The sequence below is a fragment of the Nelumbo nucifera genome, chromosome 2 (assembly GCF_055504915.1).
Source record: "Nelumbo nucifera cultivar China Antique chromosome 2, China Antique-T2T, whole genome shotgun sequence".
NCBI lineage: Eukaryota > Viridiplantae > Streptophyta > Magnoliopsida > Proteales > Nelumbonaceae > Nelumbo > Nelumbo nucifera.
The window spans coordinates 60416020-60443860 of NC_142650.1; the positions used below are offsets into that span (position 1 = coordinate 60416020).

A 27841-nucleotide genomic window follows, 5' to 3' on the forward strand; every position below is an offset into this window, starting at 1 on the left:
GAATAAGTGAATAACCAGTCTCTTTTCTCTCCCGTTCTGCGGTTCTGCCGTTCAAGACCCGAGTCAATGATTCTCTCTGCAATTCTTTAATAACCTGTCTTCGTTTTTCCCTCGGATTCTAATTTCTGCAACAAATACGCGCTTTCTTATCTGAGTGCATCGCTCGACATGGTAAGCATTCTCTCTTTCTGTTTGATGTAAAAAAGATTGTGTTTTTTTTTTGCCCCTTTTAGCAGTGTATTCTTTTAATCGAGAAACAATTTGTAATGACTAATTGAAGGAAATCACGGTTTTTCTGTTTGTAAATGTTGAATCTGTTCATCTGGTGCAAATTCGGTCGGAGCATTAAAGATTAAAGTCAAGATTTTTTCCTGCCATTTTTTATTATTATTTTTTGTTCGGGGAAAGAGTGAAATTCTATGGTTGAACTTTTTTTTTTCTTTGATTTCTTGATGGTGAAGACTAAGAGCTGATATTCTGAGAAAAAGGCTTCTAGGATTAGGTTGAATTAGATTTGCTATTTTCCCTGCAAGACGTGTCATTTGAGTGCTGATGGCTTATTTGGAAGTTGTGCTGGTTGGAATAGGGCGCACTTATGCTATTTTGATCAATAATGCCTACTAATTTTAGCTGTAGGCTCAAGAGCCCTTGGGTTGTACTTGGATGTTAAGTGTCTTTCTATGTCTGCACTTTTAATTGAAGATAGCTGTAGTCTTAATGCGGTGAGATGTGCAACATCTGTTGATTAGTGTTGTTGGTTGCCAGTACTTCATGGGAGAGGTGCTGGAATAGACAACATGTTTGTCTTTTTGATTCTTTTTCTTTTCCTTATATTCATGGAAAACCAATGAAGGAGTGTTCTTTGAACATTTTGATTATAGTGGGCTTCATTTTGCTTTTGTAGGTCTCTCTCTGTTGAAATGCTTATTGCCTTAAGATAAGGTGAAAAATGGCACAAACAGGAATTTTTTTGTAGCAACATTCATTTGTTGTACTTAGCATACAGCCCTCTAAAGCGGTAGATCTTTCTGTTATCAATAGATCTTTTACTCATTAAAAACATGCTTTGACAGTATGTCAGTGCTATGCACTTTTGTACACTCTGTTTCCCTCCTAGTTGGAAGGTAGGGGGTTTATCTTATCTTCAGTTCCTATAATTCCAGTGATGTCTCTTTAATCTTCTTGATCATCAGAAAAAGAAAATAGGGGGGTATTTTTGTTGGGCTTTTCTTTTTCACCAATTTATAATTAGATTAGATAAAATGGACCTTTCCCAAAAAATAAATAACTAAATAAAATGGACAAGGTACCAGAAGATGCTGTATTGATTAGAGTTTCATATGTAGAAGAGAAGTCCATCTGCAATAGGAATTGTGAATGGATCAGCAATTACATTTTTTATCAGAAAAGAGATTTTATTTATTAATTTATAAACAGATTACAAGTGCATTAGCTACTCTGCAGTCCGGAGTATAGCGACACACAATTTGCCCCAGATTACAAGGATCGTCATCTCTCTGTTTTGATACAACCAGCTACAGTTTTGCCGAAAATAGAGTAGGCCTATCAACTCCCTGTTTTGCTAGAGTATTTGCCAATCCATTTTCTGTCCTTTTAACCACCCAAATTTAGAGTTAAAACTCTTAGCAAGAAGGGCAATCTCCCTGAATGCAAATCTATACTTCCTGCTTTGTTTACTTGCTTAGCCCAAGAGATGACCAATAGTGAGTCCCCTTCTACTTCCAGCTCTCTAGCTTCTAATTGTACTGCTAATTTCATGCCTTGTAAGAGTGCCATTATTTCTGCCCGAACTGAGTCTCCGTACCCAATTGGTCCTGAGAACAAAGCCACAACTTCTCCCTGATGCTTTCTAAAGACTCCCCCCTATACCTGCCCTCCCAGGGTTACCAAAAGAGCTACCATCAAAGTTCAGCTCCAATTTATTTGGCTCTGGAGGTTTCCGATCCATCTTTATAATTTCTATATGTGTGTCCATTTGTGGCACTTCCTTCCCTTTCCTTAATATTTCATTTGTTGAGACATCTTTGAAGATATCAACAGTTTTTACCCAGTGTGCAGATCTGATTTTGATGGTTTCAATTACTTCCTCCTTAGGTTTGCTCTTCTCCTTGAAAATCCTTTGATTTCTTTCTTCCCAGATGGTCCATACCACAGCTGCTCTTGTTATCTTTCATAAGCATTTTGCCCTTTTTTCTATTTCCGCAAGAAGTTGGAGCTGAATAAGCTGATCACATCTTGTGGGGGATCCCGTCTACAACCAAAGAGTGAAGAGAAGTATTCCCAAATGCAAGACACAAAAGAGCAGGAGATTAGTAAACGAGGAAGGGTCTCACACTAGCCAAACAGAGACAGAGGATACAAACGATGGATCAACTATTACATTACTCCTTAAAACAAGTCTTAGCACTCTTACATTTTGAAACATTTTATTACTTTTTATGTCTTTTGTCTCTATGTAACAAATCCAATAATCAGAAACAACGAATGTCTGAACTATTTGTTCAAAGGCATCTTCTTCTACCTTAAAGAGTTGAATCTATGTATTGTTGATGTGTCAGTGCAGGGATTCTTGCTTGGGAAATCCTAGGAATGGAATTGTGTCATGGAGTAAAACTGAAGAGTTATGCCCATCTTTTACTTCAAAAACCCATTAACTATGTCTAGTTATGGTCTGGGGTGCAACTTGGGTCAAGTCAGGTTGGGAAACTATTAAATTTTCATTGGGTCAAAACTCTAGCCTTGTGCTCAATGTAGTTGAAATTCTTCAAATTGAGCAACCCGACTTGCAGCCCTAGTTATGATGCCATTTTTTCCATATTGACTTTGGATGCTTGATTGATCTTCTGTTGCTAAAGCAAATAAATAATTCTGAAGTTGGAGGTGAATGGTGATGAACCTATAATTACTGTTAGTTTATGTAATTTATTTTGCTTCATTAAGACTGATGATTAGTGTAGCAAACTTTGAGTTTTTGGACTAAAGGTCATTTTTTTTTTATAAAAAATTTTAAAAAGGAACACTCAAATATTATCAATTAATTGGGATGTAATGAAGGAATTTCACTTCTTTTTACTCTTTTTGTTTTTTAAGATATTAAATGAAGGATTTGGAGAGGGACTTTCTACCCTGGAAAGGCCTTATAAGTTGAGTTTATTTAATGTATTTTTTTTTTCTTTTTTTTTTGCGTAAACAAAGTTTGCAAGATTTAGTTGAGTCAAATGACCTGAACAGACTTCAAGGACTCATTGAAGCCAATCACTTGACATGAAAGAGTGAGTCATTTAATTAAGAGGAGTCATGAACTCATGAGTACCTGGAGTCATCACCATGTTTAGATTCCATATACCAGGGAGAACTCAACTAGGTAGAGCTATGGACCAATGCAAAAGTCAGCAAAGTATGGTATTCTGTAAATCAATTAACTATTATAACCCATAGGGTTTCTGTCAACATTAATATGCAATACAATCATTTTACTCATGCTCCCCCCCAAAAAAGCAATTTCTTGCCTTCTAATGGACACTTTAATCCAATATAGATAATACATTTACTTCTTAATCAACCAAAAACTTAGTTTATTTGAAATCCTCGAGGAACGAAAACCTATATTGCTCTCTGCATCTCTCTAGTCTAGATTCCTAGTGATGGTGAGCGAGAAAATTTGAGAGTTGTCTTCATTGCTGCAAGTTAGTAAAAATGAGACATGGAAGGGAGCATCTTTACTATTTATCAGAGAGAGAGAGAGAGAGAGAGCATCTTTACTGAAATTCAAATGGAAATATCAAATACAGAAGTTCTTTGGGCACATTATTGGGTGAGCAATCACCAGCCTGTTTATGGGCTGAACCTATGTTTTCTCTCCCTTTTGGAACTTGTTTATTAGAGTGAACTTGCAGGTGTGTGAACTTGCAGGAACCATTTATCAAAATGCTTTTGGCTATGAATTTGGAAAGTTAAATATTCCACAAAATTTCTATTTTAGCTATATATGAATAATTAACCTGTACATTCTTAGACAATTGTAGTTCAGCATGTAATGAGTGATTCTCTTTTCCTGTCCTGTGCAGGCCAATAGGCATACCATTATATTGATGCAGACATCTCAGAACAGAGCAACCAGAACATTTATGGATTATGAATCAATAAGTCAAGCGATGGATGGTATTGTATTCAAGCCTTTGAACTTTATCCGTGTTTATATTCTCAAAATGCCAATTTATAGATGGCATTTGTTATGGAGCTTCATCATCTTTATGCTATACAATTATGCTCTTTCTGATATTTATTTATTTTTTATCAAGACCACAAGAAATTAAATCTTATATTCCATCTAAGGTGGTATCCAGCTCCAAGCTACAGACCCCGGAATACTGTTCAATACATGCAGACACAGGCAATGTGGTTTTGTTACTGGAACCATGAGATTTGAAAGTGGCTATGTCCTTGATGTTGCTATCTTTTCCTTTGGAATTAAGTAGATTAGGCTTAGTCATGATTTTCCCCCAGTCAGTAGCAGAAAGAGTCTGTTAGAACATCAGAAAGATGGTTAAAGCAGAAGAGATGCTTTTGGTTTAGTAGTATAGTTTCTCATAGAGTGAATTTCAAAATTATATATTTTATCTATTATCAATTTAAATATGCTGAAATTCAATTGATGTTGGCGTAAAGATCAATTGATATTTTCCATGTGGTTGTAACTTGTAACTTTAAATGTAAATACGACATAGTCAATGCATATGGTAACTGATGCAAGTGGACCCATTTATGATAATTGTCATAGCGTATTTGATTTATCATGCAAGAAATTGATGAGCAGTTTGGTTCTCCTTGCTAGATTAATTGGTTAATGGAATCTTTGTTTTTATAGATATTATATATAGAGAATATGCAAAACTAAGGCCAAAGACTACAAACTTCAACTCATGAGAGAATACAATAATCTGGGAAATATATAGTGGTAGATGGTACAGATCCTCCTTAGTAACCAGTGAAGAACTAAGAAACCAAGTGAAGGTGAAGAAAGATTTTTCTTTAAGGGAAAATTGATAAATGAAAAATGAAGATAGTATAAGAAGTATCATGAAGATGGACAATGAGGATAGGTGCTTTGTTTGAGGTAGGATTTTAAGCAATTAAGCTCTAGTAAAGATGAAAATGTAAAAGGCATTGGACTACATTGTGCTTTATAAATGATAAGTCATAAATTGACACAAGTGGAAAAATTAGGTGTAGTGCAAACTGTCAATCAGTAATCAATTAATGGTGTGTGTCCATTGAGATATGACTCACACAATGAAGACCAAAGATGGGATAGGTGAGACCGTGGGCACCTTCATAACATACCCCTAGGCAACAACCAAAGTATTAGCAGAGCCCGAAGTGGGACCCAATTAAACAAGCTATTGATGAGTGATGCCAAAATGCTGAAGTCCATGATCTGAAATATGAAGACACATGTACCATCCTCAGTTGTAGACATCCAATCAAAAACCACCTGACTATCACCTCAATCATAAGTATATTCCAACAAGAACAGGCCAGCTTAAGACCTTCTAAAAGTGCCAATATTTCAGCTCTTAAAAAGTTTCCATCTCCAGCTGGGCCTGAGAAGCTCAATGAGATGCTGTTTTCATGATTGGTTGGAACAACTACCCTAGAAGGGCCAGGGTTGCCTGGGGACAGACTTTCAAAGTTGAATTTAATCACCCCACTGACTGGAGAATTGCAAACGTGAATAGTGCACATTCTCTTTTGTGAAAAAGCAGCCAAATCCACTGTCATCCAAGATAGATACATCCCAGAGCTGCTGCTTAATATAAATCTAGGGGGCTAACCTCACCAGAACGGGATCAGGTCCAATATTGTGAATAATAGCATTTGATATTTTATTTACTAGGTGAAACTATTTACAAATTTATGAAGAGATATACTAATAAATAAGAAGGTACCTTATGTATGCAAAAATGTTTTAGAGAATCAGCAATCACCATTATCATCTAAGCCTTGTCCCAACTATTTGGAGAATCAACGATAATACTATTGAAATGTATGGACAAGTTTTCTTTGAGAAATCAGAACTCAACTAATACTAGTTAAGCCCCCAACATGCACAACGCATAGAGTGTTAGGCAACCACAGTCCACATGGCAGATGGGAACCTGATTAAGTGTGATGATATATGCTAGAATGTTTTATTCCGGTTGCAAGGCTATGAAGTCACTGCTGATTTATATCCCCTTCAATTTAGTGGAGCTGATGTTGTCCTTGGGGTTCAATGGCTGAAATTATTGCAGCTGGTGCTCTGTGATTGGGGCAGAATAATTAGGGACTTATCCATAGATGAGGAAGCTTATCATTTGTCAGGGGAAGTGAGCCCATTGGGCTGCAAGCTCAAGGGCTGTGCAGTGTACACTGTCCTAAAAGGCAGTTTACATGATCACCAAACCCATCTTTATGAAGCTGGACCTAGAACCCTCTGGCCCAATTTTGTCTTCCCCTAGTCCAAATCTGTTGGAAACAAAAACACACAAAGCACTTCAAGTTCAAGCCTTGTTGATCAAATATAGTAGCATCTTCCAAGAGCCATAGGAGTTGCCACCTCAACATCCCATGGACCATCAAATGCCCATTACTCCTAGTGTCCCAAACACTAATGTCAGACTGTACAAATACCCATGTTTTCGAAAAACAAAGATGGAGAAGATTGTCCAAGAATTTCTGGCTAAGAAATTTATTCAATGAAGCTCCAACCCATATTCTTCTTTGTTTTTTCTTGTCAAGAAGAAAGATGGTACATTGGTACTTGGAGATTTTGTGTAGATTACTTGTCTCTCAATCAAATCATCATGAAGGATCCTTGATTGGAATGTGTTGGGAGTTCATCAGGTGGAATTTTTAAAGAGAAGATTTGAGGAGGAAGAAATTAAGGAAGCAATGTTCTTTGTTTGTTTTTTTTTTTTTTTTTTGATAATTAAGGAAGCAGTATTCTTTATGGACAGATCAAAGGCTCCAGGGCTTGATGGGACATAATAAAAATGGACTTGATTAAAGTTTTTCAGGAGTTTCACAGAATAGGAATTATCAATCCAAGAATGAGTTCAACCTTTATAGCTTTGGTGCTGAAGAAGAATGATGCTCGTCACCTGAGAGATTTTAGGCCAATCAGTTTGGTTACTAGCACTTATAAGTTGATTGCTAAGGTGCTCTCATTAAGAATAAGAAAGGTGCTTCCCTCACCTATCTCCTAGTCTCAAGGGGCCTTTATTCAGGAGATGCAAATTGTGGCATAGTGGATCAAATTTTAGTTGCGAATGAATGTGTAGAGGCCCAAAAAAGATCAAGGAAAAATGGGGTTGCGATCAAGTTGGATTTGGAGAAAGCCTATTATCTAGTGGATTGGGAGTTCCTTATTAATATCATGAAGTGCCGTGGGTTTGGAGATTTATGGTGTAAGTGGATTAATGGATGAGTAGGGGCTGTGATTTATGTTTAAGTTGGTGGTTTCTAGCGGCATGACATATTCAAGAAGGTAAAAGGAGGACGGCGATGTGTATTCGAGTCTTAGGAATCCCCTTGCATGCGTGGAGGGTTGAATCGTTCAAAGTGATTGGGGATGCTTGTGTTTAGTTCTTGAACGCTGATGAAAGGAATATGACATGGGAGAAAATTGACATTGTGAGAATCCTGGTGGAGGTCGACGAGGTCTCTGCCATTCCAAACTCTTTAGCTTTGGCTTTTACAGGTGAGAATTATGATCTAAGGATTTTTATTGAGGGGGGCGACACCACTATTTTTAGAGCATATGCCGAAAGGAGAGTAGGAAGGAAGGGTGAGAAAGACCGAGTCAGGTTTGAAGTTGTATGTTGGTTTCTTAGTTGAAGAGGGGAAGACGAAGGGTTGTTTGAATGAGGAAGATGATGGGGGGAATATTTGAGGGTCGAATTGGTAATTTTGCATGGGATTGAGACTTTAATGGAGACACACACGTGGATGGGTTTGGCAAGGAGAAAATGGAAAGACACTTTTTAGAGGGTGGGAGTTTAAGTGAGTTTCTCAAAGGGCCTTGGTCCTTGAATGAGGCCTTAGGTGTTGGGAGTGGGGACCACTCTCTGAGTACGAGGCTTCAGAGTGGTAGTAGTGGTATTAGGCACAACAAAATAAAGGCTCGGAATGGATAAGGTGCCAAGATTAAGCAATTTAAGAGGAGGAGAACGAGAAATTTTCACAAGCTTCCAACTAGCAAGGTGGAGGAATGGGTCTGGGTCATTGCTAAATTTCATAGAACTGGAAGAAAAATTGTGGGCCTAAAGAACGAGGAGAGTTGAGTTGATGAGGTGCATCGTCGTCTTGAGTGCAATGAATCTAAGCTCAGTCTTGGGGAGAAGGTGTTGGGAGATCTGAGAAGGAGCAAACAAAGCTTAATCAGCCAAAAGGTAAGTTTATTTGTTTCGGTTCTTTTGTGCTTGAGATCCCTACTGATCTGACTCAAGTGGGGTGGCTGGTTTTGTATGAACTGGGAGATGCTAGGTTTGAGGGAGACATGGAAGGAAAGGAAGCTGGCTTAGAGGAAGAAGACGAGGAGGGTGTAAGGGGGGAAGAACACACTCAAAAGGGGAGGAGAGAAGGGGAGGATTTCGAAGGAGGTGAAGCTAAGAGGTTGGAAGCAAGCAGTCATTTTTGAGGAAGTGGGTACAAAAGAAGAGAATGGTGGACCAGAAGTTTGAGATGAGTGTTCAAGATTTGAAGTCCTAGTTGGAAGGCTTGGAGTTGATTTAGGCCAAAAAAAGATTTCTGATCAAGGAAAGGGATGCTGCTGCTCTAGAGACATTGAAGAAAGTAAAACAATCAAGCAAGTTCCATCTTGTTCATGTGTCAAGAGTTTTTTCACGTTTGAAAGATGGATTGGTTGGTGCTGGTCCTACTAACAAATTTAAGAAAGTTTATAAGAAAAGAGGTTCAAAGGGTAAAGGTTCAAAGATAAAGAATGCTGAGTTCCGGGGAGCCAAAGGTCGAGAATCAGAAGGGGTAGAGTTGCAACAAACATCGGCGTCTGAGGAAGGTTTGGAGTCAAGGTTAGAGTTTGAGGAAAAGGAGGAAAGGGGCGATAGGGATGGTAAGGAGAACTTATCTGCATCATCATCAACCGGTGTGAGTGAGAAGGGAGGGGGGAAGGTGGAGATTGAATGTTTAGTTGATAGGGATGTTAAGGTAGGCAAGAGTTTAGGTCTATTTTATTGGGTGGGGAGGAATTCGCTAGAAGGGCTTTCAAAGCATTTGAAAAAAAAAGCAAGAGGGGAGAGAGCTTGAGGAAGATCGTTGTTGGGGAAGGAGGAGAGGCGTGGAATGATGAAGGAGATGGACAAGAGGAAATATTTGAAGATGTTTAAGATGCTGTGTTCGGGGGCTTTCTTTTGTTCCCTCTTGTTTTGTGCTATTGATTTTGTTTTTGTCTGATTGTTGGGCGGGTGTTTTCTTAACACCTGAATGTTGCTTGTAATTGGCCTGTTCTTTTATTTTTAATTTATTTTTGATTTTTTTTGTTATGGGGAGAGTAGAGAAGATGTGGCAAATTTGAAACCAGTGGTAACCTGTTTGAGAGAATTTCTAATTTGGGTGTAAATTGGAACAAAAGCCTTTTGGCAGGTGTCAATTTAGCAAGCGAGGAGCCGAGGAGCTAAGGGCTATGACAGAAACCTTGGGGTATGAGAGTGGGGAGTGGCCATTAAGGTATTTAGGTTTACCACTAGGAGATAACACTAGATTGGTTAGCTTTTGGAATTCAGTGGTAGTAAGAATTGAGAAAAGATTGGCCAAGTGGAAAAGGAACTACTTTTCTTTGGGTGGGAGACTTACATTGATTAAATGCACTCTAGCTAACCTCCCAATCTATTTTATGCCAGTCTTCAGAATGCCTCAAGCATTATGAAAGGAATTGAGAAGCTTATGAGGGATTTCCTTTGGGAACTAGGGGAGGGAAAGAGAGATCATTTGGTGAGATGGGAAAAAGTGGTTACGAAAAAGGAAGAAGGTGGGGGGGGGGGTTGGGGATTGGTAATGTGAGCATGAAAAACCATGCACTATTAAGCAAATGGCTTTGGTGTTTTCCTGTGGAAAATGAAAGATTATTTTATGGCATAGAGTGGTGGCTAGTATTCATGGGCTGTCAAGAAATGGTTGGAATGTGGATTGTCTACAAAGAGCAACTCTTGCTACACCTTGGAAAGCAATTCATGGCATTCTTCCCTCTTTCCTCAATCATGTAAGGTATGACTTGGCTTCTGGTAGTAAAATAAGGTCTTGGGAAGATGTGTGGCTGCATGGATCTCCTTTGAAAGATTTCTTTCCTTCTTATCTTTTTGTTCTTTCAAATCTCAAAGATAAACTTGTGGCTGATTTTTTACAACCTCACCCTTCTTGTTTGAATTGGAATTTGGGGTTCACTAGAAATCTTAGAGAGTCAGAAATCTCTTTGGTGTCTAACTTGTTGAGTGTTTTGGAGTCATTTGTCCTTGTTGATGACGGGAGATGCTCGGTGGTGGTCCCTTAACCCTACTGGGTAGTTTCTTGTAAGTCCTTTTTTAGCTCCCTTTTTTCCACTTCCTCTCCCCCACCTTCCTTGTGAAAGAAATCTGGTGTTTTCCTATTCTTCCAAAGGTCAATGTATTTTGCTCGGAAGTGTTCCATGGGTTCATTAATACTTGTAATTTGCTACAAAGGAAAAGACCAAATTGGGCCTTGCCCCCCAACTGGTGTTTCTTGTGTAAATTGAATGGTGAGACTGCCTTCCACCTCTTAATCTCCTTTCCCTTTGTTTGCTGTATTTGGGAAGGGTTTTCTTCTCTTATTGGTTGTAGGTGGAACCCTCCTATCAGTTTGAATGGACTGTTCAGCCCTTTTGTTTTGAGAAGCACAAAAAAAAAAAGAGGTAGGATTTTGTGGAGATGTACAGGAGCAGCGGAAGCTAGACAGTGTGGGGAGAAAGAAACACAAGAATCTTTGAGGAGGAGAGGGGCTTGGAGAAACTAATTGATTGTATTACCTTTAAAGTTGCTCATTGAGTAAAAACCTTGGAACTTTTTTTAGACTTTAGAGTGGAGGAATTTTTTTTCTGGAATTGGGGAGCAATTGCTGGCTCTTTCTCTAGGAAACAAAAACCTCTAGAGGTTTGGTCACTCCCAATGGCTGGTTGGAAGAAGTTGTACTTTGATGGTAGTAGTAGTATGGGTAATCTAGGCCCCTCAAGTATTGGAGGGGTTATTAGGGATGAGGGTGGCATTATTTGTGCAATATTTTCAGGCCCAATTGAGCAAGGTGACTTAGTGAAAGCAGAACTTATGGCAAGTGGTTTACGGGGTAGAGAAGGCCAAAGAATAGGGAATTGATTGTTTGATTATTGAAGGGGATTCAGGACTTGTGGGATGGTTGGAAAAAGGATATGGGGTGACTTGGTAGCTACGGAACGAATTCAGTCGATTTTGGTGGCTGTCAAAAAACATGAACCTGCAAGTTTGTTGGGTTAGAAGATTTGCTAACAGTTTGGCTGACAATTTAGCTAAGCTAGGGGTTCAAAGACAGATTATGTATTGGGTACAATTGTAATAAGGGTTGAATGGTATCCATTTCCTTTAATCATTAATGAAAATCTTTTTTGTGGTTGCTGATAAAAAAATCATGTGAATGATCACTTTCCAACAATCCTCATTGACAAGTTCTTGGACAAGTTACAAGTTGCAATTGGACTTGAGAGCTAGGTACCATAATATAAGAGTATTTCCAGTTGATATTCCCAAAATGACGTTTAAAACCCATGGTGGGCATTATGAATTCATTGTCATTCCGTTTGTGTTAACCAATGCACTAGTGACTTTCTAGACACTCGTGAATGATATATTCAGGCCTTACCTTAGGTAGTTTATTCTTGTATTTTTTGATGACATTCTAGTGTACAGTGAGGATTAGGATTCTCATCTCTGACAACATTGGCCACATTGTGATGTCATTAGTTGTATGCAAAGGCCTCTAAACATGTTTTGGTTAGGCCCAGATTTAGTACTTGGGCCATGTGGTCTGACAAGGGAAAGTGATGGGGGACCCAAATAAAGTGACTTGTCTTTGAGGCTTCTTGGGCCTCATAAGCTATTGTTGGTGCTTCATTAAGAACTACGGGCTTCTTTCAGCCCCTCTCAAATAGTTGCCCAAGGACTCTTTCATATGGTAAGCCCAAGCCCAACAGGATTTTAACACTCTTAAGCAAGTATTCTCCTCCTCACCTACCCTAAGATTACCCAGGTGTTAGTGAGATGTTTGTCTTAGAGTGCAACACATCAAGTGAAGGACTAGGAGCAGTGCTCATGCAAGAGGAACAACCCATAGCATATTTCAGTAAGGTATTGTCAATCCAGGTTCAAGCCAAGTCCACCTAAGAGAAAGAGATGATGGTGGTGGTGCTGGCCATCCAAAAGTGGTTGGCTTACCTTCTAGACCATCAGTTCGTCATTAGAACCAACCACAAAAATCTAAAGTTCCTTTTGGAGTAGAAGATCCGCACTGAAGAACAACAGGCCTACAAACTAATGGGCTTCGACGATGTTACTAAATATAAACTCATGTTGACCAACCAGCCAGCTGATGCTTTGTCTAGGGTCAATGAATTCAACCAACTTACCGTTTCCAGGCCCAACTACCCCTTACTAGATCTCCTATAATCAAATCCAATATGTTCCAAGTTGGACAGGTTTCTTTTTTCAACAGATTGGGAAGAACATCGGGGGAATCTAACTTCTAGGACACTTCCTAGACTCACTTTAGATAACTGGCCCATAGTGATTTGTAAGGAAGATTTGAGGAATGATGGACTTGCCCCTTTCAGGGCTGAGAACATGTGGTTGACCAATAAAATTAGAGAGTGGTGGGAGCAATGTATCGCTCAATGAGTTGGGAATGTATGGGATTCCACAAGAAGCTCCAATACTTGAAACTGATGATTAAAGAGTGGAATTTATTGGAGTTTGGCAGATTAGAAGAAAGAAAACATGTTTTTTTTTTTATCAACAAAAGATAAGATTTTATTAATTTAAAACAGATTACAAGAACTTTCTAGAGAAGAAATAAAACATGTTTTGGTTGAGAAGATTGAGGAATTGGATTTGAAGGAAGAAAGGGACTCCTTTGGAGAAGGAGATAAAGAGCAAAGATGGAGTTTGAGGAAACAATTGGAGGATCATTTGCATAAGGAGGAAATCAATTGGAAACAAAAATCTCATTGTAAATGGTTAAAGGGGGGGGGGATAAAAACACTAGATTCCTCCATACTATGACAAATGGTAGAAGAAGAAAGAGCTTCATCTCAAGATTGGCAATTGAGGGGTCAACCGTATCCCATTCGGCAGAGATAGCAGGGGCCTTTGTAGACCACTTAAGATCTATTTTTAGAAGGCCATTAAATGAGAGGGTGTGGTTAGAGGGATTGGATTGGACAAATGTAGGGCCAGAGAACAAGGAGCGGTTAGAAAGGAAGTTTCAATTGGAGGAAATAAAGGAAGAAATGTTTCCTATGGATAGAACAAAAACTCTAGGATTGGATGGATTCACAATGGCATTCTCTCAGGATTGTTGGGAAATTTTGGAGAAGGATCTAGTGCTGGTGTTTGATGAATTCCACAGGAGGGGAGTAATTAACCTGGGTTTGAATTCCACATTCATTGCTTTGGTCCCAAAGAAGAGAGATGCCTCATAGCCAAAAGACTTTAGATCATTTAGCTTGGTAAATAGTTTGTATTGAAAAATTGCACAAGTGTTGTCTCTTAGGATCAAGCAAATTCTCCCTATTATTGTTGCACCTAACCAAGGAGTCTTTGTGAAGGGAAGTCAGATTTCTGATCAAATCCCAATTGCAAGTGAGAGTGTGAAGAATTTTAAGAAGACCAAAAAGAAGGGAGTGGTTTGCAAACTGAATCTAGAAAAGGCTTATGACTTGGTTGGTTGGTCCTTTCTGATGGAAGTGTTGGTTAACTTTGGATTTGGGGGAAAATGGTGTAAATGGGTATTGGGTTGTATTAGGAGCTGTCACTATTCAGTGTTGGTAAATGGAACAGTGGTGGATTTTTTCCTAGCATTGAGAGGAATAAGACAAGATCCACTTCCCCCCTTTTTGTTTACCTTGATTGTAGATGTATTAAGGAGATTGATCCATAGAGTTGATTTGAGAAATTTGTTATGAGGATGGAGGATAGGAAGGGAGGAGATACCACTTAGACACCTGCAATTTGTAGATGATACAATCTTACTCTATGAAGGTGGGAATATGAGTTGGATTAGGAATTTGAAATTGGTTATATAACTTTTTGAGCAAATGTCCAATCTTAAGGTGAATTTTGAGAAAAGTTGTATAGTGGGAGTGAACATGGAGGGAAGGGAGATTAGGGAGTGTGCAAGTATACTAGGATGTGTAATTTCAGATTGGCCTATGAATTATTTAGGCCTCTCCCTAGGAGATAACCTTAAGAAGGGAAGCTTCTAGAATCCAGTGGTGGAAAGATCTGAGAAAAGACTTGCTTCTCGGAAGAAAAATTATCTCTCTTTAGGGGGGAGGATTACACCGATTAGGGTGGGTTGGGAGGTGGTAATTAGATGTAAGAAGCAAGGAGGTCTTGGGATTGGGAATTTTAGGAAAAGAAATATGGCATTAACGAGGAAGTGGTTATGGAGGTTCTAGAAAAGGATAAGTTGTGGGCTAAGATAGTGGCTAGCATTCATGGGATGGAGGACAATGGTTGGGATCCTAGAATTCTGGCAAGGACTACAAATGCTTCTCCATGGAAAGCCATCCATGACCTTATACCGGTTTTCTCCCCTTGGATCATGTATGATTTGAATTTGAGTAACCTCATTAAATTTTGGGAACAAACTTGGGTCAGGGATTCTCCATTGATGAACCAGTCCCCTTCCTTGTATGCTTTCTCTGACTTGAAAAATGAGCCCATTTCATCCTTCCTAGTTCCTTCAGACTTGGCCTCTGGTTTTGGGTGGAATTTGGGCTTGAAAAGGGCTGTCAGGGATACAGAATTAGGCAGCACTCTGACCCTCTTGGTCACTCTCGAAAATGTTTTCTTGGACCCTTCAAAGGAAGACGATAGACTTTGGAGCCCCTCTCCCTCAGAACCCTTCTCTTGTGCCTCGTTTTTTAAAACCTTAACAACTTGCTCCTCCTGGTCTGTCTTTCCATGTTAAAGAGGAGTGTAGGCTCATTCCTCCTGGGGTTGGGAGTTTTTGTTGGGAAACTTTCTTGGTAAGAATCAATACAAGTGATTTGTTTTAAAGAAAGAAACCCAAGACTTGTTTATCCCCACATAGATGCACTCTCTACAAAGCTGATGGGGAAACTAGGAACCAACCATTGGTGTCTTGCCTTTTTGCTAAAACTATATGGGAATGGGTTTTCTCCCTTTTTGGGTGTGTTGAGTTTTGGGCTGATATGACATGTTTTTTATTTACATAGCATAGTTAGGGAGTTATTGGGTCTTAGGCCCATTAGTTTATGTTTTAAGTTAAGAGTGTTTTTAAGTTCTCACAAGTAGCCAACTTACTAAGGGCGCATACTTGTCTTTCCTTTCTCAATGGGCACTTGCAGGAGGAGGTGTATGGTCCTTCCAGCTGGCTTCTACAATAATATGGAAAAAGGAAAGGTATGCAGGTTGAAGAAACCTCTATATGGTTTAAAACAATCACCTAGAGCTTGGTTTGACAGGTTTAGAAGTGCATTGGTTGTATTTGGCTATACTCAAACTTAATCTGATCATACTCTTTTTGTGAAAAGGAGGGGGTCACTAGTGTATGTGGATGACATTGTAGTCATAGGAAATGATTTGAGTGAGATTGATACCTTGAAGAAGAATCTACACAAAGAGTTTGAGATTAAGGATTTTGGGGAGCTGAAGTAGTTTCTGGGCATTGAAGTGGCAAGGTCCAAGAATGGGATCTTCATCTCATAGAGGAAGTATGTTCTAGATCTATTACAGGAGACATGAAAACTTGGGGCAAGGGCAACTGATACACCTATTGATCAGAACCACATGATAAATGCTTCAGAGGGTGAGCTAGTGAAGGATGTTGAAAGATATCAGAGGTTAGTGGGGCGGTTGCTATACTTATGTATGACACGACCATACATCTCCTATGCAGTGAGTGTGGTGAGTCAATACACGCATGCCCCGCGAGTTCAGCATTGGGAGGCTATTGATAGGATACTTTCCTATTTTAAGGGACACCCAGGTAGAGGCATATTGTTTGCTGCCATGGATAGTTGAAGTTAGAGGCTTACACAAATGCTGGTTGGGTAGGATGTCTAAATGACAAGAGATCTACATTAGGAGTTTGTACTCTTGTTGGAGGTAATTTAGTTTCATGGAAGAGTAGGAAATAGACAGTTGTGGCAAGGTCAAGTGCAGAAGCTGAATACAGAGCCATGGCACATGGTGTTTCAGAGCTCCTCTGGATCTGTTTCTTGTTAGGGGAGATTGGAGTTGAGGCCGAAGAACCTATGATGCTATATTGTGACAATCAGGCAGCAATTAACATTGCCCACAACCCAATTCAGCATGATAGGACGAAGCATATACAAGTGGATAGACACTTTATAATGGAAAGGGTGACATTAGTGAAGTTTGCTTGCCATATGTTGCATCTGACTTGTAGCTTGCTGATGTTCTTACAAAAGGAGTTGCAAGAAACAAGCTGGAGCATGATATACGCAAGTTGGGAATGTGTGGCATTTATTCCCAACTTGAGGGGGAGTGTTGAGTTTTGGGCTGATATAACATGTTTTTTATTTACATAGCATAGTTAGGGAGTTATTGGGCCTTAGGCCCATTAGTTTATGTTTTAAGTTAAGAGTGTTTTTAATTTCTCACAAGTAGCCGACTTACTAAGCGCATACTTGTCTTTGTACTCTCTTTTATTTATGAGTATGTAATCTAATGAAAGGGGCTACCAGACCTAATTCTGAGCTTCTCCCATAGCTGAAACCTTTTCTTCTCTTTCTTTTCTTCTTTCTTTTACAATTTTTATATCAAAATAGGTTATTCAAACTTTTCTAGTGGGTGTAGTTGGAACCCCCCAATGAATGTACAAAGCCTATTTTCTCCCTTTCTTCAGGTGGCCAATGAAAAGAGTTAGGATTATGTGGAGGTGTCTTAGGGCTGTTGTATGTTGGACCTTATGGGAAGAAAGAAGTTCAAGAATTTTCTCAAAAAATGAGAGCAACATTGAGAATATAATAGAGTTGATCAATATAAGGGTGACACAATGGCTGAAATCCTTGGTCTTATTCACAGATTTTACCTTGGATGACCTGTTGAGAAATTGGAAAGAGAAAGCAAATTCTGCCCAGATTAAGAGGGTTCCAAGTCCTTCTTGGATCTCTCCCCCCTCTGGCTTCATAAAATTGAACTTCGATGGCAGCAGGCAGCAACATAAGGAATCTAGGCTGTCAGGTATTGGGGGAGTTTTCAGGAATGAGGAAGGGAATGCTTTAGCCATTTACTCAGCCCAATTGGAGAAGGTGAATCTCAGGGCTGAGATTTTTGCGGCCTTGGAAAGGAAAAAATTCAAATGGATGGCTAAGGACATTGAGATAAAATGCAGTTGGGTGAAGAGAACTGCTAACTCATTTGCTGCTGGGCTAGCCAAGCAAGGGGTGAATAGGGATTCTTTGTTTTGGGCTCATTTCTAATCTTGTTTTTTTGTTTTGCTTGCAGGGGAGTTAAGACAATTTACCTCCCTCTGCTTGTATGCATTTTTTCCTAAAATTTAATGAAGTTACATGTTATTGATAAAAAAAAATCTCCTATAGTAGAAAGGCCAACAAGATTAGAAGCTTGGGTAGATCTACTCTAAATGGGCCCATGACACAACCCTAGGATATTCTATTAGGGATTCTACCCTCTTTTACAAGGGTTGAATCATGCTTCCATTGGCTTAAAGTCATCTTCGGGACCCCTTACAGGTGTTCCATGACTCGCCTCAAGGTAGCCCATTTTGGGATCTTGTGCACTTACAAGTGCATAGCAACCCATTTTTCTTCTCTAATGGAACAAGCGGTGGCCGTTCGAAGGCCCAAAACAAATGGCTGCTCTTCACCCGCCAAAATTGAGATATGACCATTTACCATGTGTCTGTTTTCTTCACCATTGATCTATTAAATACGTGTCGCGCATCCAGCTCCATGCAAATGATCCAACGGTGTATGAGTTCTCTATCACTTGGGGGAGATTTCCTACAGTTGGATGATAGATACCATCTGATTTGAATGGATGGATCGTCAACGGGTGACACTTGACAGTGAAGGTCTCCCTGATTGATGGGCCGAGGCATGGCATTATTTCCCTAAAATTTAATGAAGTTACATGTTATTGATAAAAAAAATCTCCTATAGTAGAAAGGCCAACAAGATTAGAAGCTTGGGTAGATCTACTCTAAATGGGCCCATGACACAACCCTAGGATATTCTATTAGGGACTCTACCCTCTTTTACAAGGGTTGAATCGTGCTTCCATTGGCTTAAAGTCATCTTCGGGACCCCTTACAGGTGTTCCATGACTCGCCTCAAGGTAGCCCATTTTGGGATCTTGTGCACTTACAAGTGCATAGCAACCCATTATTTTTGGCCTGGGATTAATAAGGTCACACAAGAATTCATCTTGTCATGCTAGACCTGCCAATAGCAAAAGTATGAGGCCCAAGCTCCTGCAAGCCTTGGGCAACCTCTTTGAATTCTAGGCCTGGTTTGGGATGAAGTCTCTATGGATTTCGTAACTGGTTTGAGTGACAACAAAGGAGAAGTCTGTCATTTTGTGTCATAGACCATCTCTCTAAATAAGGTCATTTTATTGCTCTCTCTCTCTCACCCCTATATTGCGACAACAGTGGCGGAAGCCTTTATTAAGGAAATTATTAGGCTGCATTTGTCCCCTAAATCTACCATGTCCAATAGGGATGCCACTTTTCTTAGTAATTTCTGGCGAGAGTACTTTAGGTTACATGGGACATGCTTTCGTCATAGATAGAATCCCTAGTTTGATGGCAAGATTGAGGCTGTCAACTGATGTCTTGAGACATAATTGAGATGTTACGCTGGAGACTATCCAAGACATTGGGTTTAGTGGCTTCCCTGGGCGGAACTTTGGTACAGCTCCTCATTCCATCTAGAAGTTTGGAATGACTTCATTGAGGGACTTGTATGGCCGTGACCCTGAGGCAAGTTCATCAGCAGTTGCAACAGTGGATGACACTTTGACTATCAAAGATAACATCTTGAAGACACTCAAAGGGCAATCTCTTGAAGACCCGGTAACAAATGAAAGCCTACTATGATTGAAGACATCAGTCCGTTGAATACAAGGTCGGTGAGTTTGTGTATCTTAAGCTTAAGCCTTATAAACAAACATTGGTGGCCAAACATGTATGGCATAAGCTTTTGCAGCTACTACAAGCTTTTTTTCTATTCTTGAGCGAATGGGCATGGTGTCCTGTTATTTGCAATTTCCTGCCTCCTAAAAACTCCATCCTCTCTTTGACGTCTCCCTCCTTGAAAACAATTTAGGCCCATATACACCCATGTGCAAGGACCTGTCCGAATTCACTGGGGATGGAGAGCTGAACTAGTAATGAGTAATCATGGATTATTGTCAGGTCAAGCCAGGCAAGCATATTACTCAAGAAGCTCTTGTAGTTTGGGCCGGTATGACATGAGAGGATGCATCATGGGACCCTTGTTCCATCCTCCACCAGCAGTATCCTAAGCTATTCCTCGAGGAGGAAGATGCTCCTAAAACGGGGGAATTAACAACCAGATGGGTCCAGTTGGATTCTAGATTGTTTGAGTGGTGCAAATACAGCCAGCTCAAGGCCCAGACCTATTATGTTGAAGGAATATTCTAGAAGGAAGCCACATTAGCATGTAACCTTAACCAACTAATTGACAAGAATCCAAGTGGTTACAATCCAGCTGTAATTTTTTGCAATCTGTTAGTTGGTGTAAGCGCAAATTATATGAGAGTTGGTATTGGATGAAGCAATGGAGTTGTCATGAACTCGAGTCTTCTCTCCCTCTACAGGTAGTACCATCCACAAAATTGGTACCTAAGTTGGGCAATAACCCAACATAGACAGCCTTATAACTAATTTTCCTCCTTTCTTGTTGGAATTTTGTAAACTAAGTCATTGTTATCGTCTATAGGAGGCACAACAAAATGGTGGGCTTTTAAAATTTAGATAGAAGAAATTTAAACATTATAGCATTTAATGTGTTATTTGCTTCAAGAAACAAATGTAATACAAACTTATCAATTGACAATTGGTACACTAATAACTAAGGTTGTTTTTAATGTACCATTAACTTAAAGGGCAAAAATGTTTGGGCTAATTGTGTAATTATATTACTAAACTGGATGGGCAAAATTGTCCTTGAGAAATCAGGATGCAACACTTGTCTGATTTAGCAATATAAAACAAAAGGAAGAACTATGTAACAGGTCAGAAAAGTAGAAGAGAAAGAGAAGAGAAGACAAGAGAAGAGAAGAGAAGAGAAGAGAAGGTGTTAGGGAAAAAACTGAACATGGGGCTTTTAGGTTCCCCACTTAATTTTATATTTCAGAAATAATTAGAGAAGCAAATTACATTAAAGCTCTCATAGGGTGGCAGCAACTAAAGGGGGTCAAGTGACCACCCGTGTGACAACTTAAAAAGAATAAGAAATAAATACAAAAAAAAAACAACAATTGAATTATAGGCCCAATAAAGGACAAACATAAAGTAAAAAGAGGGGGGGGGGAGGGCAAAATGATAGCTCAATACTCCCCCTCAAGCTGAGCATAGATGTCAATCTTGCCCAGCTTGCTTACATATTGCTATAACTTATGTCTGGAAACCCCTTTAGTAAGCATATCTACTAGTTGTCCTTCTGAAGTCACAAAAGAACACACTTCTCTAGAAGCAATTCTCTCCCTTATGAAGTGTCTATCTACTTCAATATGTTTTGTCTCGTCATGTTGAATTGGATAAGCTTTATTGATGGCAGCCTAATTATCACAATATAGCATCTTAGGTTTATCATGGACTTCCAACTCTCCAAGAACTGGTCTCAGCCATAATAGTTTCGACACTCCATGGGTTGTTTCTCTATACTCTACTTTTTCTGAGGACCCTGCCACTATTAATTGCTTCTTACTTCTCTGAAAGACTAGGGTGCCAGTTGGTAAGTCTTTTTTGAAAGATCTTTTGGAAGATCTGACAACTAAAAGACAATGTGAGCTTTTGCATAAAGATTTTGGTAGCCCACAGACTATTTGGTGGAGGCACATCTTTCCGCATGAAGACGAGGCAAAAAAAAGCGAAAAACTCCATTTGGAGCTTCCCAAAAATAGCCCAAAACGGGCTTCTTGTGTCTTTTCGGGTTTGCATCTTTCGACGGCTAGATTTTTTCCCAACCAAATGGGAAAAGACGAAAATGTGGGCTACTAAGCTTCTAAAAAGCTGACAGCTCACGCAAAAAAGACGCACCAAACAGGGCCTAGATTTCTGGCAACAAGATTACAATACCTAGATGTAGATTTCCTGTCATCAACACAACCAACCTGCCTAGCTAGCATTTGTGCAAGCCTCTATTCTCCTGTGTCCATGATTAGCAAAAGGAATTCCCTTTCTTGGAGTTCCCTTCAAATAGCATGAAACCCTCTTGGTGGCTGCTAAGTGGGTATCTCTAGAAGCATTTCATAAGCTGACTAATCACAGTCACAACATAAAAAATGTCAGGACTGGTCATGCAAAGATATAACGGCTTCCCTACAAGTCTCTAAAATGCTCCCTTGTCAAATATTATGGTTGTAGTCCATAGGAGTAGGAGCTAGCTTAGCATCAAGTCTCCTTGTTTTTGTCAACAAATCAAGGACATACTTCCTCTAAGAGATAAAAATCCATTCCATGGAGTGTGCTACCTCAATATCCAAGAAATACCACAACTCTCCAAGATCCTTAATCCCAAATTCAGTATTAAGGAATTGCTTAAGTCAATCATTCTCTTCAACATCATCTCATGTGATAACAATATCATCTACATAAACAATTAGAATAGTCATGCATCTTTCCTCTTTACAAAGAGGGTATTGTCTGATTGTATTTGAAGATAACCAACACCAATTAAGGCATTCCCGAATTTCTCAAACCAAGCCCTTGGTGATTGTTTGAGTCTTGGAGAGATTTCCTTAACTTACACACCTTTTCCTCCATATTCTTACCATACACCCCAAGAAGAAGAGACATATAAACTCATGAAGGTCTACATTCAAGAAAGCATGTTTAACATCTAACTAATATAGTAGCCAAGAAAAAGAGGCTACCAAGGACAATAGAACATGAACAAAGTTCATCTTGGCTATAGGTGCAAAAGTCTCCAAATAGGCAACACCATAAAACTGGGTATATCCCTTTGCCACAAGGTGAGCTTTATATCTTTGAATGGATATACCCACCTGTAACCAATTGGTTCCTTCCCAGCAAGCAAATCAACAATGGCCTATGTATGATTATTATCTAATGCTTTCATCTCAATCCTCACAGCACCCTTCCATTCTGGTTTGGATAAAGCTTCTGAGATAGACTTGGGGATAGATTGAGTAGGGACAAAGGTTAAGAATTAGTAAGAGGGGGACAAAAGGCCATAGGAAAGGTGCTTGGAAATGCAATGAGTAGTACACTTACGTTATCTTTCCGGGCAGCGATGAAAAGGTCAAGGTCTAGAAATTCAGTGCAACCCACATATGCATGGATACAACGATACATAAATGCTTTAAAATCTTTAAACCTTGGGATGATAGAGCTAAACATTGAGGTGCACATCCAGTGGAGATTACCACAACATTTTTTTTTTGTTTTTTTTTTTTTGAGAACGGTAACTTTCATTGCAAGGAAAAAAGGGGGTAGGGGATGTATGTGAGAAGATCAACAAAGGCAAAAAAGCAAAATCTGCCTAAGAATTATAAAGGCAAAGAATTTGCACTATACAAAAAGATCCTGTCCGCCCTTGATTTTGCAAAGCATCTGCTGTAGAATTCATCTCCTGAGGAATTCATCTGAAAGAGCAGTTCGAGGAATTTGCAATCTCATAGATCTCATCAAGGAAGTGAGCGAATCTCGGAGGACCGGAATCTATGTTTGAAGCGCATCCTATGGCATTCTTAGAGTCTCCAACAACAAGAGAGCTCACTTGGATTCAAATGGCAATCTTCAAGCCAATAAAAAATGCTCTAACTTAAGCCTACGAGGCATTACCCCAGCTGGCCTACTAAAAGCCCAAATAACACTACCATCAACTCTGAGGATTAAGCCTCCCATACAAGCCATTCCCAAGTGACCTGAAACACTTCCAAAACTACCATCAAACTTCAAAATGAAATCAGTGGCTGGTCTTGGATAAAGGTCAGGTCTAAGCTGGGGATAAAAATTGGATAAGTGCAGCACTTCTATGAGATTCTGTCCAAGTTACAATAGGTAATCCCTTTGAACTCACTGCAAGATAGCATCCTCAAAAAGATACAAGGCAAAACTCCTCTAAACCCTTCCAAGGAGATGGATTTGTTCTAAAAAATTCTATTGTCCTCCTCCCAAATGCACCACTTACAGCATGGGGAACAGGTTTCAAAAGATTCTAACCCTAGATTCCCAGCTTGCAGACCATCCATTGAGTGACTAAGTCAGTAATGGAATTTGGGGGAACCCAATAAAAGCTGTATTCATGATCAATATCAAGGAAGAATTGTCATAGGAAATAAGAAATCCCACAATTAATAGGAAGATGACTAATAAATTCCCTACCCTTCATACATATTATGCAAACATGAGGAGACATCACAAGCTGACCTTTTCTTTTCCTTTCTGGAATGTTGCATGCATTAATTCAACCCCAAGCAGCCTCCAAAATGAAAAAAGGAGACCTTAGAGGGAATGTAGGCCAAAGTCTTCTCTCCAAGAGGACAAGAGATGAGGATCTAGCTATGAGATGATGGAAATAAGATTTAATGGAGAATGAACCATGGGAGGTTGGGAACAAATGTGTTTTATAAGGGAGGTTGGGAGAAAGAAAAACATCTTTTGGGGAAGTCAAGAGGAAACAAACATCCTGCGTTTCAGAGCCAGTGAGAGATCTACGGAAGTTGAAATTATAAGATAGGCCATGAACTCCTCTAGACAACACTGAAGAGATCAAACAGTCCTTGTTCAAAGTAGGAAGATGCTAGGTACTCATCAAAAAAAGAAGGAAGATGATAGGGTATGTGAAACATAGAGGTTGAGAATCCCATTAGAGATCAGTTGAGAATCTGATGAGGTTACCATCACAGAGAGAGAGCCTCAGAAAGGGGGAGAAAACATAGGTTTGAACAATACCTTTCGAAGTATTGGCTGGAGAGATTAGGGGTAAGTTGCTGTCCCATCCATTGCTGTTCCTACCATATTTGCTTCGAATGATAGAGACCCAAAGGTTAACTTGTTCTATCAGGAAGCACCAAAGCCATTTACCCAGCAGGGCGATATTCCTTTCAAGCAGATGACCTTATTCCAAGCCACCTTCTTTAGCATGCAGACCACTGTCCAATTAACTTAATGATACCTTCTATCACCGCTTCTCTCCCAATGAAAATCACATTGCAGCTTCTCTATATGATTCCTCACCTTGGCTGTTATTGCACAATTCAGCTTAGTAAAGTTGAATTAGCATCATTCCTGTGCTTCCTTTTGGAGCATTGCATTAGACTGTTATTGAAATAATTTTAAGGTCTGAGTGGATAGTCTTTTTGGGATATTATACATTTCTCCCAAATAAGCTGCTATGCTTTTTTTTTCTGAAGATATGTTTTTTGGTAGGTTTTCTTTTTTTTTTTTTAATGTGAATTCATGTATAATACAGAAATTATATGGAGATTTACCATGGGCAGACACAAAAAACTGTCAAGCAATAAATTGTTGTCTTTGGTTTGTGGTGGATCTTGTATTGGTAGGACATACTCGTATCTTTGTTTTGTTGGACTTTTCTTGGTCAAGTGGTTTCATGATTAATTTTCACTGAGGTCTCATTTTTACTGGTATGACATTCTTTCAATTTTTTTTTCTGGCTTGCTTGTCATCATTTGATTTTTTATGTAAGCTTTTGACGGAACTTTGTTTCCATCAACTGGTAACAACGAGAATTGGTTAAGCTTAAGATCTGAATTTTCAAACTTGATCATTAATTAGACCACTAATGAGTTAAAGTGCCTTCTCATATTCAACATTTCAAATTATTAGACTGGCATTTTGGTAGCTGATTTAGCAGTGCTTCCATCTCATTGGTAATAAATGTCCCGATAATGTCTTCTTTTCTGTTTTCAATGAGATATTTCTCAAGGAAACCCTGTTTTTTTATCTTGTTAATTATTGCTTGTAATCGATATGATGACATCTATCTAATGTGGTTAGGTATCTGTAGTTTGTATGAAAGAAAGCTGAAGGATCTCAATCCAGCTATCAGAAACATCACTTATGACATTGCAGATCTCTACAATTTCATTGATGGCCTTGCAGACCTGAGTGCATTAGTGTATGTCTTACCTACTCTTCAGGATAATTTTATACTAGCAGAAAAGTATACCTATTTTTCTTCTCTCTCTCTCTCTCTCTGGCATGCATGCTTCTTGCTTTCTCTTGTGTGTGTGAATCTAAGGGGCCTGTTCGTTTGCTCTGAAGTCTGACATCTGAAAGTGTAATAATTACATTAAGAGGTATATTGGTATTGGTGAACTTTTATTTCCTCTGAACTCTAAATGCAGAGAATGTTGTTCTGAATTCTGAATTATGAATTCTAAAAACTATCAAATATCCATTTTGACCCCATATATGAGAGTTATTGTTTGTCTTTTTGGGGGCATCATTGGAAAACGAAAAGTTGTATGATTGCACTTTAAGAGATAAGAGGAAACGAACAACCAATTTTCTTTTGAAGTTAAAAGATTCCTCTTAAGAGATAAGAGTTAAGAGGAAATGAACAGGCCCTAAGGGCACAAGTACTGCACAGGCTCTTCTAAATGGATGATGTGTTCAACATGGACATGAATCAGAGTCCAGCACTCCATGGACTCTTGAAAACACTTCTATGTAACATTCCCTTTTTATCTCCAAGCTTATTTGACATAAATGAACAGTTAATGTACAAGATTATGCTATTTATCTGATGAGTCAGACTTGAACACACGTTGGATTCCAACTCATGTCTGTGTTCATGCAACACTGGGAGACATTCAAAGTGGGTCCCACCATTTTATCCATATGAGATCTCCTGTATCAGAAACTAGTTTATATGGGAGAGTGATAACCTCAGCTTTGGCATTCTGTTGGATGCAGATGGGTTGGAGGAAACCACCCCAAGAATATGCATATAATCTAGGAGCAAAACCATCCCAAGGAATATGCTTGATTATTCCCAAGGACAATTTTCATATCAAGACCCAATCATAATCAGGTTGCTAGTACACTGGATCCATGATTTCCGACATCTTGCTTTTACATTAGTTACCATTTGTTTCAGACATCTATACTTTTTTTTTTCAATATATATTACCACCAAAAAGAACATGCTTGATTCTTTCCCAGGAAAATTTTCAGAACAAGACTCAATAACAGAGTGTGGCAATTGCTGACCTGTCCATCATTCCATCCCATCCAAACTAATTCATTCAAGATGTTAGTTGAATATGGATTGAGCCACCCATTGGGTCAAACAAAGGGGTTAGATTAGGTTGGGTTATAGGTATCCATTTGGGTCAATTGTATGAAAACATTATTTACATCATTCTATCCTAAATCCTCTCTCTCTCTCCCCCCCCCCCCCACAATTTTCTTTCATATCTCTCCTCTCTCCCCATTTTCTCTCATTTCTCTTTCCCCTCTCATTTCTCTCTCCCACTGATTTTCTCCCCTCTCCTCTCATCAGTTTCGCTCTCCTTTTGATTCTCTTGGTTGTCTCGTCTCTCCTCTATCTTCTTTCTCGTCAATTTTTTTATCGACTCCTTGGATTGAACAAACAACTAGGGACATATGATAACCAAACCCAACCTATTCATTTGCCACCCCTACCAATGAGGCAATAGCAATCAGATTTCAGTTGGTAAGACTGGATCCATGAGAACATTATGCCTGGCCTTGTGCCAGCCTGGTCTTGCCTGGTAAGTTGTGAGCTTTGTTTGTAGGAATCTTTCTCTAAGTAGAGACAATAGAACTGGTATTTTGTCAGGGAAAAAAAGGATTGGACTGATGCCTGTGCTACTTGGTTTGGAACTGCAGCTATGACCACTCAATTCAGGCCTACCTGCCGTACGATCGACAGTGGATTAAACAGCGAACCTTCCAGCACCTCAAGAAATTGGCAGTACATTGAAAGTGATGCTTTAGTCTGGCACTAAATTAACTAATACCTGAATCTGTGAACTGAGTCAAACAGAAAGGAAAGGTGAGGTTAAAGATTTGGACTTTATTGTTTGGGCTTCAGTTACCATATTTTGGGAATATGAACAACATCATGGATCAGTTTCTCCCAGCTGTATGTATATTTGATACTGATGGCCGTCCAATTTGGTTTGAGATGGATGTCCTTACAGCAACCATGGTTTGTGTGATTGTGTATCTTGTAGCCATGAACTTTTTACAGTGTACCAGACTTTGAATTTGCTACTTATGGCATCTAAAGACATGTATTGAATCAACATATTAATGGCTGGCTTCCTGCACAGAACTTGTTTAA

The 27841-nt window shown here is 39.2% G+C and overlaps 1 protein-coding gene across 1 annotated transcript; it reads left to right on the forward strand.

Moving 5' to 3' along the window:
- On the forward strand, window positions 1–27841 carry LOC104612481 (enhancer of rudimentary homolog). Its single transcript, XM_010279905.3, has 4 exons — window positions 1–171; window positions 4089–4182; window positions 25525–25645; window positions 27385–27841. Exons 1-4 carry the CDS (start codon window positions 169–171, stop codon window positions 27476–27478), a joined length of 312 nt encoding a protein of 103 aa, XP_010278207.1. The 5' UTR covers window positions 1–168; the 3' UTR covers window positions 27479–27841.

Bases quoted from the DNA above. Each gene is read 5' to 3' on its own strand.
- LOC104612481 (XM_010279905.3), top strand. The intron at 4,183-25,524 runs GTATTGTATTCA...TAATGTGGTTAG, and splicing joins AATAAGTCAAGCGATGGATG to GTATCTGTAGTTTGTATGAA. The intron at 25,646-27,384 runs GTATGTCTTACC...TTGGAACTGCAG, and splicing joins GCAGACCTGAGTGCATTAGT to CTATGACCACTCAATTCAGG.